This window comes from Atractosteus spatula, chromosome 14 (assembly GCF_055471065.1).
Source record: "Atractosteus spatula isolate fAtrSpa1 chromosome 14, fAtrSpa1.hap1, whole genome shotgun sequence".
NCBI classification, from domain to species: Eukaryota; Metazoa; Chordata; class Actinopteri; order Semionotiformes; family Lepisosteidae; genus Atractosteus; species Atractosteus spatula.
Window position 1 is genome coordinate 34,081,794 of NC_142719.1, and position 16,472 is coordinate 34,098,265.

At 37.6% G+C, this 16,472-nt stretch overlaps 1 protein-coding gene across 1 annotated transcript in view; it reads left to right on the forward strand.

Annotated features, from left to right (window-relative positions):
* ndst1b (N-deacetylase/N-sulfotransferase (heparan glucosaminyl) 1b) overlaps window positions 1-16,472 on the forward strand; it is an 81,752-nt gene that overhangs the window by 44,926 nt on the left and 20,354 nt on the right. The window contains exons 3-7 of the mRNA XM_088932115.1: window positions 4,192-5,073; window positions 11,673-12,155; window positions 13,476-13,563; window positions 14,215-14,369; window positions 15,187-15,372. Of these exons, the coding sequence (XP_088788241.1) occupies window positions 4,564-5,073; window positions 11,673-12,155; window positions 13,476-13,563; window positions 14,215-14,369; window positions 15,187-15,372 (1,422 nt within the window). The 5' untranslated portion in view covers window positions 4,192-4,563. The remainder of the gene's footprint in view (window positions 1-4,191; window positions 5,074-11,672; window positions 12,156-13,475; window positions 13,564-14,214; window positions 14,370-15,186; window positions 15,373-16,472) is intronic.

Consider the following 16,472-nt stretch of genomic DNA (forward strand, 5'->3'; position numbering starts at 1 on the left):
ATTTCAACAAAAAAAGATGACCTTACCTTTAGATAAGGGGGGAGAGGTAGTGGACAAAATAACGAATTCTGCTTCTTATTAATGTGCTTTGACATATCGATATCATATTCTTTTTCAGGGGAAACATGCCTCTTGTTCAATTGTTCAAAGCAACTTCATTCAAATCCTTTAAAGTGCTTTTGAATGCAAATACACAAATGAGTCTTGGCATGCCTGTATGACTTTCCTAGTCCCAACAAAGCATGATATAAAATTGTTTTATATTATATAAAATATTTTATTGTGGAAACAGCTTAACACATTCATAGCTAAATTCATAATTCAGTAGCTGCAAATTCTTCTTGTTTTTGTTCCACCTTAAGTCTTAATAAACTGAACTGAATCATTTATGGACTGATATGGTGAAGTTACCACTGAGGATTTAAACATTTCCTATTAAATCAGTAGGACTATGGTACTCAAGGCTCAAAATTGTTCTAACTTGTTGTAGTGATGATGATGAATGATTAATTGATGAGTGTTCCATTAATTAAACACATTTAACCTTTTTAAAGAAATGACTAAAAGACGCCTACAAAAAAATAGCAAATGTTAAAGAACATCTAAAAAGATACTTACATTTGTAATATCCTATGGGCATACTATATCACTAACACTTAGCATGTTGTGACAAAGCCCAACTCAAAATTGCACCTGCAAGGAATGAGATAGAAATTAATTTGAAGTGTGAATCCTTTGAAAGGCACTGTAATGCCAAGGTGTTACGTGAGAATCCTATTCTTTTTTTTTTCCTCCAGTGATTCTTCATTTTTTTCTGTCTGTATCCTAAAAGCATCATTTAAAGCCTAGCTTTTAAATGCAGTGCAAGGCACATGCAATACACTGTAAGTAAAGCTATCACACACATCTATAATGGATCAGCAATATTTTTTATATAACCTCAGAGGACTCTGTATTCAGGTGCATCTATCAGAATGTTAACGATAACTTTGCACTTCTGTCAGTCATCTGAACGATTAAAGAATTTCCATGTGTCTTTGTAGGACTACAGCTACACTGGATACATTTCCTAATCTAGTCTTTCCTTTTCAGTTGTCACCTGAACAGTTAACGCATCGAGTGATGTGAAATTATTTTTTGTTGTGCATTAAAATTCGGTATGTTCTCTGCATACAGTGTTCTAAGTACATAGAGAATTTTATGCTTGCTTTGTACAGCTCCAGTTGAGATCCTTTTCGTCTTATTCTTCAGGCTGTTTCTTTATCAAAAAGCAACATCATTTAACGGTATGGAGCAACATACATATGGCATTTGAAGTAATAAACTTCCACTGAGATGGCATTCCATAAACAAATTTGTTACCAGTAACACCTGTATAGCACTTTTCCTCTTAAACCCTAACCTGTTTTAGAAACGGTATTTCACATTTATTGAGGTCAAAAGAAATAATGATACAGTTTTGTGATGGTTAAGAGGACACCTTTGAAGAATTTATCTTGAATGGGTATTCTGATTTTATTTGTAAATTTTGTCTTGTCTTTACATTAAGACGTAGGCTGCCCCAAAAATCAAAAATCACTTTTTTTAGATGACAATCACGTCGTGAGAACCAGACTTTGTCCTTCTCTTTGTCTTTACAGAATGGGACTGAAATGACAGGTATTGAATGGGGGGGGGTTGGGCAGCACAACTAACATCCAGTATTACTTCCTGGCAACCCCCTGTGGAATTCTTTCTAGCTTTGTTTCACTTCATAAAACATTTTTTCCTCAAATTCCAGTGGGGATATTGGATACCTTGCATTGACTGTAGCTAACTAAAGGCAACAGCCCAAGAAGTATCGATTTCACGTGCTACAGCAATAAACTTTTGAAGTGATAAAATGCTTCCCCCCCATCTCTTTTTTATATTTACTTTGTAGTGTTTTTTTCCTACTTTGCTTTTCCCTTTCCCTTTGGAGCTCTTGGTTTTTTTTTCCTCTGTGTCCTTAAGTCTGTATCAAATTACTATGAGGAACTGCTCATATTACATTTCAGACTTGCTATAGCTTGCCATTCACCCACACCTCAAAGCAAACTAAATCTTTCTATGTCTCTCCTAATTTCTGAAGGTCTACAGTAGGTTTTTTTATGCGATTGCAGTCGGCTGTTTAATGACTTAGGTTGTAGGTTTCCTTCTGCTGAAACAAGGTTGAAGAAAATTTACTGCCAGAAAGTAAGCATGCTAAATAGAAGTTAACAAGGAATTACAAGTTTAGCTTGTTCCTTCATTTTTGCTGTTTCTTCCAGGATATACTTTTTGCTGGTTTTGCCCAACAGTGTCCAGCTCATTAAAAGTTGTACGTACGGATGAGTGATACTAATGATCTTATTCAAGTGTAACTGAGTTTACAATGGGTTCAGTAAATAATGGTTCTAGACATGCAGCATGCTGGATAAATTTAGAATAATATGGGTGTTTCAGCCAGCCAAGTTAAAGCATTCCTTCACAGTATCACATTAGCATCCAGCACCTTGCTTTCTTTGTTGAAAAAAATAATTTGCAGTTAGATTGCCTCTTCTCTTTTTCACTCAGCATTTCCAGATCTTTTTTCTTCTGTTGTGAGAAAGAAGAATATCCTAGTTTAAGTGTAAGAGAACTTATTCCACTATGAATAAAGAGGTTCATTACAACTCAGGGAAGGGATTCTCTACTGACAGATTTAACGCTTTTGTCCTTTGAGATCTCAATAGATCCAAAGATACATGTATATCCTGCCTTTCAAATACACTTCCAGTTCTTCATTTATTCTTCTTGCATGAATACATACATTTTTATACAGAAATAATTACTGCATTTTGGTTACAGCACAATTTCTTTATGCTTACCCTGATAGTTTTGTCTTTTCCTTTTCATTTTACACATTGCTCTCGCGCATCACCATGAAGCTGTACTTTTAGAGATGAAGCATTAAAAGATTTTGTACCTTTGAAGTTAATAAGCAGGTATGAAGATCATTTTTTAAAACCTTTCCTGGTCAATATGAGTAGTTAGTATTACGGGGTAAATGTAACATTGCCTTTAGAAACATGACACGGTTTGTCTTAATATTCTGCAACATTTTAGCCTTATGCTATATCAGGAGATTGTGGAGGATACCTTTTTTTATTTTACACTTTGCTGCTTTTAGTAGGTTTTAAAAAGTAGTAAAAATCAAAGGGGTAATTGCCATCTTTCAGAATTTGTTGAAATCTGATTTGAAGTGCCTCTTAAAATACTCATATTATGGCTTGTAATTCTAGGTCTCTGGTTATGTCAAGAGCATTGATATCATTGTAGTAGATGCTACTGTTGCTATTTACAGTGAACAAGTTTTCCTCTGGGACCTATAGACTTTGACCCTGGTGAATATCTGTGCCTGTGTGCTTTTGTAAGGATCATTTACAGTATACTGAACATCAAAAGAAAGGTATTGCCCTATCTGTGCATAATCTGTGCATTTTGGGTATTGATTAAATATTTTAGCATCATTTTGATTGATTGATCATTCATGACTTGTTGTTACACACCTTGTAGCATAAGCACCAAATCTCCTCATTAATGAGACAGTAGACTGGGGACAGGAGATGAGTTGTTTAGACCACCCTGCCGGTTGTCCATTAATGTGGCTTACATATTCAGCACAATCCACTAATTGTTCTGTAGAACATTATTTTTGTTTTAGCAGGTTTTCTGGCGAGAGGAGAATGTAACAGTTATGCTGAGCACCTTACTCAGCATGATCATTTATGTTATGACCTGGTATAATGTAGGCATTTCATTAGGGGTTAGAGACCTGTGGACAGGCACATGGCAAATGTGATGAAAAGTGTGTGATGCAAACGTATTGCATCCAACAGTAGACATGCATTCTACTAGTTTCTGACTTTCACAGCTGATGACTTATGTTAATCATCAGAATAAATGTAACAATGTCACATCTATTCAAAGTGCACCTGCTATTAAAGTCATTTTTGCGATGAGTTTGTGGATTTGCTTAAGTTGTAAGTGATAAGTTTCTTTTGATGTTCAGTGTATGTGATGGAGACTATTTTTTTCACAGTCTTATTAAAAGTCAATAATGTGACTTGTACAGGTAAGGAATGCTAAAGGATGGCAATGTAGGGAAGAAAATTTGCTAAACCTTGATCATTCTTCTTATTTTATTTCCAGATCACCAGGACATGATAACCCTGTAATGCTTTGGCGATGACCTGCAGAAATAGCCTCAAGATCCTGTGGCTGCTTGGATTCTACAGTTACCTCTTGGATCTAACTGCAGATAACCATCAAACAAGCCTGTCTAAAAAATCTGCAAGGAAATCAAGAACTTAGGAAGTGTGGGGGTTGGGGGCAAAAACAGAGGCACATAACATTTGCACCAAGCTGATGATTTACCATTCCGATATAAAATCCACCTTCCGTCTGCAATGGTGACATGAAAAGCATGCGGTGGGGTGAGCTGTATCTTCATGTTTTTCTAAGTTGCTGCTGCTGCTGGGTGTGGTTTACCCCTTTTTAAAGACCGCGCAGGAGAGCAGGAGCATGAATTTGTGTGGAAGAGTGCGGCGGCTGTTCCGGCAGCTTACGCTCCAAACGAGCCTACTGCTGCTCTTTGCATTCTGCATGGTGAGCGTCTTCGTCTCCGCTTACTTCCTGTACGGCGTCAAGCGGGATCTAGAGCCGGCTGGTGACGGGCCGCCCCAGGACTGCGATGATCCCAAGGTCACCCCTTCCCGCCTGCTCCCTCTGAAGACCATGAAGCCCGCGGACACCTCGCGCACAGACCCCGTCGTGCTGGTTTTCGTGGAAAGCCTGTACTCTCAACTCGGCCAGGAGATTGTGGCCATCCTGGAATCCAGCCGCTTTAAATACAGGACCGAAATCTCCCCGGGGAAAGGGGACATGCCTACCCTTACAGACAAAGACCGGGGCCGCTTCACCCTGATCATTTACGAGAACATCCTCAAATATGTCAACCTTGACGCCTGGAATCGAGAGCTGCTAGACAAATACTGTGTTGAGTACGGAGTGGGGATAATTGGTTTCTTCAAGGTAAGGTCCAATGCGCTAGCCCTTTCAGTGGTCGCTCTTTGCGAGCGCTGCAAGTGTCAAGTGAAGAAGCTGCTGGGTCCCTCACAACTTTAAATAAGACCATGGCAGTTAGGTTCCTGTCAATCAATTGTGCGAGTTTCCAAGTGGAGTGCATTCTCTTTGCCGCTGGGGTTAACTGTCAACAAAGAAAAATCATTGCGCATTTTATGCGAGATGTTTTTTTAAATTGTTCTGACATACTAAACTGACTTGGAACCCATCTCCGAGCCATTTTTAGGTAAAACCACATAAAGCAGTGCTAGATATTTTGTTGTATTCCGTGTCATGTTTTGTTTTCAAAGCTACAAAATATGAAAATTCAAAAACTGTAGAGGGCTGTCAGACTTGATCAGTCTTGCATCAGACTTTGACTTCTAAACCCCAATTATTTATAATTACTAAGGGGCAGGAGTTTAATTAGTCAGGAGAAAAAACAACTAATGCAGGCAAGAGGATTGCCTTTACCTCTGAGCAAATTGAGCAAGGGTGTAATTGCTTGCATTCCGAACATCTGACTCTTTTGGGGATTTAAATTAGAAAATTTTTGAAACCCAAGATTGGGTTCAAGACTTGTGAGGGTTCTTCAGACAAGGGTTCTTGTGTTTTTTTTTTAACAGTATGCCCCTAATCTATAATTATTGTGTGTTCTTTTTTTATCTGGTCAGGGTTAGTTTAATCAAGTGTCATTTTGAGAAATCTGGGTAAGGAAAAACTCGGGATCAGTGCAACGTCCTGCTTCAGAAAGTATTGAAACGGCATCATGGCTTCACAATGAAGATGTCTGGATCCTATTAAACACCTAAATTACTTTCACACTCCATTGATCCCTTTGCCAATTCCAGCTCCGTCAGTAGGTGATAATGGACCTAGAAATGTGTAGTAAAGCAAACCTGCTGGCTTTATTAGAACGACACTTGAATGTTTGGTAATTCCGGGTCTATTATACCCAGACTTTCAGATCGAGTTGGAATTCTCCATACGTTCGATGGTCTCATTCCTGTTAGAAGCACAAGGGATATTGCAGCCTGAAAGCTATTGCTAACCCTTTCACTTCAATTACACATGCAAGCATAAACATGTTTAAGCCTACTTGTCTTTGTCTTTGTTAGTCCGTATTCATACTCATGTGTAACTGGAATAAAATCCTCAACCCACCACTTCATTCGCTGCATAATTGCTTTCAGGCATTATAAAGAAACTAATGTTATGTGGCTGTTTGAATATGAGCCTTTGACCAATTATATTCTTATACAACAACTAGTGTCCATTTTTATTCACACTTAGAGTCTGACTCTAAACATATCATTTCCATGATTGCCCTGACACTGTTTAGCAATGAACGAAATAAAAGGAGTTGATGATAGACTATAGGAAAGTGTTTTGAAATTGGTTGCCTGCCAAGACAGTAAATGTATAGATGACAGTTTAAGGACTGCTGTTAACAGTGTCATTTTATGACTATATAAAAATAGCCATTTAATCCACTTGGTGTGGATGCATTTAACAGGGAGTATGCATCTCAAAGAAATCAGCTTTGGCTCATCCGAACACGTTTTGTTTAAAAAACCAATACATGTGGTGATTCCTTTAGCCTTTCAGATAAAAATGAAGCCTTTTTCTTCAAGCTGAAAATCTTAGTAGCTAATAATTGCTGGCATTTTTATCCAGAGGAATCCTCAAATACTTTCCACATAGGAGGGAACACTCTTCACATGTCACTGATGTGCAGCATCCACCTGGGTGACACATGACAGCCATTATGCGCAGGCTGTCTCATTACACAGCAGATCTGGTTTAGAAGTGAGCAGTTCCTTCACAAATGGAATTAAGGGGGTAAATTTACATAGGTCAGGTTCTGCAAGGCCAAATTAGAATTTAACCAGGGCTCCCAGGTTAATGCCCCTACTGTTATCAACAGGGATGTGGGATCTTTAATGAGCAGTCACAGTCAAGATCAAAGTTTAACATTTCATCAGAATGACTGCATTTCCTCCAGAATTTTATCTCTTTGCTGGGGCATTGACTTGTAAATTCCTGTCCACTGGAAAATTTTCTCCAGCTGATTCACCATCACCACATATAGCAGTAAACCTTTTCTTTAGAGGTCTCCCATCCCAATACTGTATTGCTGAGATCCAACCTTACTTAGGTCTTGAGATCTTACAAGATTAGTCTATAGGGTGGTAATGCTGCAGTCCCCAATATATAGGTTTCTTCAGTTTTGAGAGACTGGATTTGTATTGTAGGTAAAGTTATAGTTTTGATGACTACTATTTCATTTTTATGGTCCCCAACATTTCCCTTGTAAAAAGGGTACGAAAAAAAATGATATACGTTTAGTACAGTTCTCTCCACACAACGAAATATGGGGATCTGTTTTCCTGATGATATTGTTTCTTATACCACAGTGCAAATCATAGTGTAGCTCTCAGCTTCTTTGCTTCTGATTTGCTTCTCTGTGAAAAAAGATTTAAGTTTGATTATAAACAAATGGTTAATGCTGCAATCCATATGTAGTTTAACACTACAATGCACTTTTGTTGAAGTATACAAGACACTTGTTGTCCTGACTGCTTTATCAGCCCTTTTCCGTTAGCTGGTATGTTTTTGCCAAAAAGCTTTAAATGAACAGTATAAATCAACGCCTTTTGTCTACTTTCCACAAGACCAGCAATTTAATACTCAATTCTTTTCTTGCTATTCCATTAGTATTTTGTAATGTAGTGTCTCTCTCATATGGACTTGTACATTTAGTTAGGGACTCTACATATTTTCAGCAAATATTAGCCCATTTCAAAGACAAACACTACTGTACTCTTTACAATGGACATTAAAGGCCTGTGCACTATCATTCTTTACAATGAAGATTTAAATGCACTAAAACCTTTCCTCAATGAGGAGACTTAAAAGCTTTCCAACACACTTCCTTTTGTGATAAGCTGAAGTAGTCCTCACATTCAATTACTTTTCTTTTATTAACATTTTTACACTCAAGAGGTGTTGGCATGGGAACTAAAAGGGACTGGCGAATGCCTGCCTTTTTTAGGATCTGTTGACATACCTTTTACAGCAAAACACCTTAACTGTACCTTAAATACATTGGTGACATTTCTACAAACTCGTGTGAGGACCTGAATTATTTTGTTCAGTCACAAGCAAATTTCCACCCAGCTTTGACATAGAGCATTTTTGAAATGGGTATGGAAATATAATTTTCTTCCACATTTCAATCATCTTTAAGTTCCACAGTTAACATATCAGCCAGTATATACAAACCTATTTACTCTCATTCTCTTCCACAAAACAACTCTTCACACCCTTGAGAGACTCGACAGACAGTTTACAGAGACTTCCTTATTCTTAGCTTTTGAGCCTAATATGCAGCGATAACTGTTTCTAAACAAAAGTGAGGAGGAAAATGGGTTTTTTGAAGGAAATTGTTTTTACAGCTTAACCCAGTGAATCTTCCATAGATGGATATAACACTTTAGCCAGCAGTGAGGAATTCACAGATAACAATTCCTCTGGTCCTCGATTACCAGCCCACCAACAGAAACACTTAGGAGACAATGCAAAGGAAAATTCTACAGCACACAAATTCTACAGCAGTGTGTTTTAAAACTTTCGCCTCTGTCATAGATCGTATAAGGGACATGAACCTATAAATGCTCAACACTTTTTTTAAAAGTTACTTATTCATGTAATAGACCAAGATGCACCTGCAAAAACAATCCCTGTACAGATTTCAGAAGCCAACCTGTATATGTACAGTATGTCTAAGGGAATAGTTTACTGCATTTGCTATTACAAAGGCAACCAACAATACATTGGGAAACTAAAAGACGATAAGCAGACCCCTTTTGAAAGCTTTGTATACCTTTCACAATTAATAGCATTGCATGTCATTTCAGTAGCGATAATCAGAAGACATTTCCAGCTGTGGAGTGTGTTAGTATGGAATAAAATACTACCCACAAACAGAAGGAATGAGAAATGTTTAAACTGGCAACTTTAAAATCTATTGGAATAAACCTTGTATTCTGGTACAGTGGCAGAATTATCTTCAGAAGTTTTAAGCAACACTTTACGCAATTATAGTATAGTATAGTGAAGGGGACACTTTATTGTAAAAAGGTGCCGTCCTTCAGATAAGACTTAAAACCGTGGTCCTGACTCTGTGGTCATTACAAATCCCAGGGTGTTTTTTGAAAATAGTAGGGGTATAACCCCGGCATCATGGCCAAATTTCCCATTGGCCCTTACCAATCATGGCCTCCTAATAATCCCCATCTATGAATTGGCTTCACTACTCTGTTCTCCTCCCCACTAATAGCTGATGTGTGGTGAGTGTACTGGCACACTATGGCTGCCGTCACATCCTCCAAGTGGGGCTGCACATTGGTGGTGGTGGAGGGGAGTCCCCATTACCTGTAAAGCGCTTTGAGTGGAGTGTCCAGAAAAGCGCTACAAAAGTGTAAGCAATTATTAATTATTATTACTTTAAGTGCACTGTGATTGCATTTTTCTAGCAGAAAGATTACTTTTGTCTACAGAACTGTGGAAAAATGATTTTGTAATCATTCAAACGTTCTGTGCAGCATAAAAACTTACTTGCGTGTTTTCAGAATTTCATCTTGCCTCTTATGGTGTGAATTGGTATTGTTAATACCAATATTGGTATTAATTAAATCAACAATGAAAATGTCTTTAAAGGTTGCTGTACATTCTATTTATTCTCTTTAAGAAATATTTAGCTGGAAATCTGGAGAGATGCTTGTTAAGAACAAAAATGCACAATTAAAAGCCAATTGAATGGTTCCTAATTTTTTTGTGTTAAAAAACAAATTGCATTTTAAGCGAGCTTAACCAATTTTTGGATGATTTGGGAGTTTTTATTTTCTGGATAGAAAATGAAGAATTATTGAAATAGGTCTCATTTTTAAAATCCGAGTCGTTTAATTCGGAAACAACTTGGGAAACAAGCAGCAGTGTTGTTTGCTTTTTAATACAAATATATCAAAATAGATCTAAAACGATGCCTGTGGATAACAGATTCATAGTCATGGGCAAAAATGTACAGTTGACATTTTTTTGACTGAGATTAATGCCTATAATATGTGCCTTTGTAAGCAGTTTTTTTCCAACAGTATGCCAGTGTTGATGCACACACCATTCTTTCATGCAGAGGTCTAGTATGTTTACTTTAGTATTAAAGAATAGTCTGTGTTATTGATACCCTGTTGTGCTCTAGAACAGTTTCCCAATCTTGGAATACCCAGGTGTCCTCTTGTTCTCATTCCAACTGAACTTTGTTACTTTAAATGTATCTGCATGCTTGTATTTTGAAAACTGTTTCAGTTCTTTAAATAGTAGACCAAGGTTAGAAATTAGTGTGAAACCTCTGGGAGATACTATGTCTGCTGTCCTCACACTGTATTGTTTCAGTGACTAAAATTAACCAATGGGCTGAGAGTATGAGAATATTAAACAGTGTTATTCCCACCTGTATCTGCAAAACATTAATAAAAAAAGCATTTTAGAAAGGTAGCAGAAGAAGAAGGAAGAAGTGAGAGACAGAGTTCCACTTACTGTTTTGGAAGTGACACGCATAATGTATATTGTGAGGCTTTATCCCTAGTTTAGAAAACAATTAGAAATTAATGAGTTAGTTCAATTAAGTCAGTTCAGTAAACTTAATTGATCAACATCTGAGTTGAAATGAAATCCAGAATTGAAGAGGACCAGGATTAGGAAATAATCTAGAGCAGTAATACTCTACTTGTTGCCCTCACAATCTCCATTCCTTGCAGTCCTTTTGATATAACCAGCTTATTTCTTGTTGTATTGATCTTGCTAATCATGAACTACATTTTTAAGGAGGTGGTTGTAGCAATATCCTACAATAGGGTGGACCAGAATGGCTACAGAATTAGTAACCTTGATCTTGAGGATTTAAACTAACAGCAGTACAGAGCAGACAACAAATGAAAATCTAAAGGAATCATTAGTTAACCCATATTCCCTTTCTTCATCCAGTCCACCATCCAGTTAGACTTATTTTCATATAGCCCATTGATATTTTTGCCAACTAGGAGGCTAAAAGAAAATCTGTTATGGTATGCATGTGCATTTTATAAATTTCTCAGCCTTTAACGTGACTTTAGAACTGAAAGGTTTGTTATTGTGTGTATCATTTCAAGGACAAAGTGGGAGTGGATCTTGATTTTTTTTTGCAAAAATAAAAAAAAGCTGGAGAAATGCAGTAAATTTGTGATTGTATTGCATGGCAAGTTTTGAAATATATTCTAAATGGTAATTTACATTAGATTTCAGTCCTTATCAGACATAATGTGGTTAAATTGAAATTGGATCATGTTTGGTTGTTTTATGCCTTTGGTGAAGAAATGTTTAATATAATTATGATAAGCGTGAACTGTTTTCTTTTATCTTGAAGTGAAATATGTATTTTGTATCAATATTATTATGGTAGCAGGAACTTCATAAATACCAGTTTGGCAAATGTAAATGCCATTTAAAATACTTATTCTTTTTTTACTTAGGCCAATGAGAACAGCTTGCTTAGTGCCCAGCTGAAGGGCTTCCCGCTTTTCCTGCACTCCAACCTGGGCCTGAAGGACTGCAGTGTGAACCCCAAGTCACCCCTTCTTTTCATCACTAAAGCCCACGAGGTGGAGCATGGCCTGCTGCCCGGTGACGACTGGACCGTCTTCCAGTCCAACCATTCCACCTACGAGCCGGTGCTGCTGGCTAAAACCAAGTCCGCAGAGAGCATTCCCCAGCTGGGGGTGAGCGCTGCGCTCCACACCTCGGTGGTGCAGGACCTGGGGCTGCACGATGGCATCCAGCGTGTCCTCTTCGGCAACAACCTCAACTTCTGGCTCCATAAGCTGGTCTTTGTCGACGCCGTGTCCTTCCTGACTGGCAAGCGGCTCTCTCTGTCCCTGGACCGCTACCTTCTGGTGGACATTGATGACATCTTTGTGGGCAAGGAGGGTACACGCATGAAAGTCCCAGATGTCAAGGTCTCTTGACTTTTTCCCTTCTTTTTTCTGGTGCCCTGTGGGAGTTGTGCTACTTTTTTGAAAGGCTTTAGCACCGTGAGAAAAGATGCAGAGCCGCTTTCGTCTATAATCCACAAGCACTCTGCTAAATCCTTAGAAACATTCGTCAGAGTGGGCAGCTATGCTGTTACGCATTCTTAAGTTCAGCATTTTGTGCAGACTTTTGATTTCACTTGCTGTTTTTTAGGCTATTAAAGTACAGTCAGAGGTTCTTAAATAAAACCCTGTGTATTAAATATCTGAGTATTATAAATGTTCTTCCACAATACTCCTTGATGGTCTTCTTTTCTAAATGGTAGAAAATTAAGTGACATAATGAAAAGATTCCTGAAACCAAAAAGCATATTCCTGGCATCTTTTGTTCCAATCACCAGCAAAGTAGAAACACATTGCCAGCACACTAAATTGCACTACTTATCAAAGTATGTAAGTGTTTGGTGCGAGTCCATCACTTACTTTTAAATTGTTGCCGGGTAGGTAAGAGAAATATGAAAAACATTTTACCTTTTGTGCTCTTCATACAAATGTGTACTAATAGTACAGAGATACTGTTGATCAGCCTGTGCCCTTCTTGAATTTCTGGCAGCTTTATTATTTTAGAAACTTCTCCAGTAATGTCTGAAGCTGACAGAGAGGATAATAACATTGTACAACGATAGTTCAAGTAGGTCGCTGCGTCAGCATGCGTAGGCAGCAGAGGCACAAGTAAAGGTTTATTCCGAGCTGAAAAGAGAAGATAGGAAACGCACATGAAGAAGGCTCCACAGCGGAAATGTGTTCCTTTCTTCTCTTTTCAGCATGGAATAAACCTATTACTTGTTCTTTTGCATTGTACAAAGATGTTCATAAACTTAGATGTGGTGTGAAAAAAACACAGCAGTGTTTTCATAATCATTCATCTTTATATTTAACACCCAGATACAAGTATTCAGGACAGGAAAGAAGACGGGTTTTAAAAATCAAAGTGGTGCTTTTGACAGCTAATTGTTCTCATTGTTATATATAAGTCACATCTTGACAAGACAGAAATGAAATATGCTTTAGATGGCAGGTTTCGCAAGTATTCTCATTGACATAAAAAAACAAACAAGAAAAGCTGAATTCAGAGCCTGTGTAATGTATTGATCTTATTTAATAATGTCTGCTGTCATTATTTGCAATGGGGGAATATGTTTTTCTTGTTTTAAAGAAAACAAAGAAAAAGATTGCACATTTTGTTGCAGCTCTTCGTAACAGTGGACTAAATGTAACCTTTCAAATCTTATGTTTTGTACTTTATAGGCTCTGCTGGAGACGCAGAATGAGCTTCGCACCTACGTTCCTAATTTTACTTTCAATCTAGGCTTCTCAGGGAAGTTTTTTCACACAGGTAATTCACTGAGGTGGTAGTTTGTGACAAAAGCTAGAATGAAATGTAATTAGTTGATAACAGTGGTAAGGAGAAGCCATGCCCTCTAAGTTTAAAAAGTCAAGCATATGGGTCGCACAATTTTTAATAACTCTCATTTTGTGGTCTTATATTTTGGCTTTTTCCAAATAAGTGTGTAAAGCAGTATGAATAGCATTTTAACCCACTTGCACAGATACAAGTTCAGCTTCAATATGTGTGACTTACTTTAAGTGACTTACTTAAAAGGTTGTCTTCTGAAGGAGATTTTACAGTTCTGAGCAGAATTTTATAATTCATCTCACTTAGATGGATTGCAATAATAAAGAGTATAAATATGCTAAAAGCAGAATGTGTGGCATATCCAATTGTGCCTGAAATTTGAGACTTTGTGTGAGCTGCAGTTAGGACTGTGACAGTGTGGCAGATCTGTACTGCTTATTGTATTATGCTTATCGAATGCATATGGGGGCGTGATGGATTGTAACACTACAGCAAGGGAGGTGTTGTGGGGGGAGATAACTTGTATCCAAAGCTTAATTGCAATTTTCTGAAGTAGGCCTAACTAAGACTTATCTTGAGTGTGGCCTCGAGGTCTCATTCATCTGCTTTGTCCCGTTAACGTGTTCAAAGGTACAGACGAGGAGGACAAGGGGGACGACCTCTTACTGTCATATGTAAAGGAGTTCTGGTGGTTTCCCCACATGTGGAGTCACATGCAGCCACATCTCTTCCATAACCAGACAGTATTGGCTGAACAGATGATCCTCAACAAGAAGTTTGCCACTGTAAGTCTGGTACCGGAGAGCTTCAGAAATGCCTTGTAACTCTTCTGCTCCATGTGCTTTGAAATGAAAATCCTGCTCGCAGATCTGTGGGAAACCTGTGTATCCCTGCATGATACGTGGAATATTAAACAGAAGTTTACCGAGTTGTCTCTTGCAACATCAAAGCTGGAATAAAGATGACATATTGATTTAAAAAAAATACTTGACACTAAAACCCACAAAATTCTTGCGTATAGTTTACCATGGCTGTAGATAGGCTATATATCTCTGGCAAAGTACTAAAAAGTCACTGTATAACAAGTAATCGTATCAAGTAATACTTTTCAATAAGCAAAGACTTTGCTATCTTCAAATCAGAACACTAAAATACCTTTTCTTGTCTCCACTGAGTATATAATAACAAAGGTGAAACCTAGATCATTTTATCCTTTAAAGAGTTCTACAGTTATGCGAGATCTTGTTATCGTTCTAAAACGACAGGAGATCTTAAGTAAGTTATAATTAAAATTAGGGTTTAAATTGTCTAAAAAATATCAAGATAAATTTGTGCATTTCCTAAGGGTGTTCATTCAGAAACAGTAGGTTAGTCTTTTTTTCTTAATCATAATGAAGACAGTAAAGGGTGAAACAAGGAAAATAAAGGAATCTGAATAATTAAAAATGTGAATAAAACGTATGATTTCCTTTGGCACCAAAGTGTACAGTGTAATATAATGCACCCTTCCATTGATGCATTTCATCATCTCCACATGATGTGTTTTAACAGTGTAGTTTTATCCATGGAAGACTGTAACTGTAAGCATTTTATTTCTTTCAGGAGCATGGCATCCCCACCAATATGGGCTATGCAGTAGCCCCCCATCATTCTGGAGTGTATCCCGTACACGTGCAGCTCTACGAAGCTTGGAAGAAGGTGTGGGGAATCAAAGTGACCAGCACAGAGGAGTATCCCCATCTGAAGCCTGCTCGGTACCGCCGGGGCTTCACTCACAGTGGCATCAGTGTAAGTGCCACCCTGCCACTCTGATGCCCTATCGCTGCGGTGTACACAAGCGGGCTTGCTAGGCCCAGAGCAGTCAGGCTGAAGGTTACTATGCAAACTGGGCCAAATGCCTTCATTTTTGGTCTATTGAGCTGTTAGTAGAGCCGAGCACCACTTTTTTTTTCCCCCGCTAAGTATTTGGATCGTTGGTGCAGAATAATTTCGCAATTATAATTTTTTATCAGTAGAATTTAAAATCTCAAAAGGGATGATTCCACTTCTCTAATAAATGTAGCTTTCAAATTTCAAAGAAATGCAACTTCTGTCTCTGAACTCACAACAAACTACCAAAAGGAACCTTCAGCATATATAAAGGATCTACTAAAGATGGGATGTCTTTTTATTGTGTTCTGAAGAGCTGACTGTTTAAGTACAGTTCGTTTGGCTGCTTAGTAGGCAAAGAAAGTTTTCACTGTTTAAATTGATTTTCAAGGAGAGTATATTTTCTCTTCTGCAAATTACACAGTTAAAGCTATAATTATACTCTTAAATTGTACTTGCTGCTAAATGGTTTATTTCTAACATAATACTACTTCTCTATATGTTTCTATTGTACCCATTGAACAAAGCACACTTTGTAACAAAGCAAATAACCCAGTTTGTTGCAAAGCTCTGGTATTTCATAGTTATTTCTTACAGGTCTTGTATTACTCATGCTTCTGTTTATATCTCTTAAATAAATTGTGCTGCGTACAAATTGGATGAAAAGGCACTGTGGATATTGGTCTCCCTGGCGAACTAGTAATTGGGTGCACATAGAGCCACATTTAGAATGCACTTACCACAACACTAGTTCTATTCTGAAATTTCACTTTAACAATAAAAACTTCATATGAATGGGTTACTTAAGAGTTCCTACATGTACATTAGTTGAGATTTTAAACGTATGTTAATATTTTTATATTTTTACCTTTTGAGTAAAATAATGGAGTAAAAAATTGTTTGCGTTTTGAAAAAATGGCCTTTAGTACTATTTATCATTATTTATTATTTTGACATTTGAAGTTCTTGGCACAAGACTGATAGCGTCATCTGAAAAACCTACGGCAGCCTTGACACTT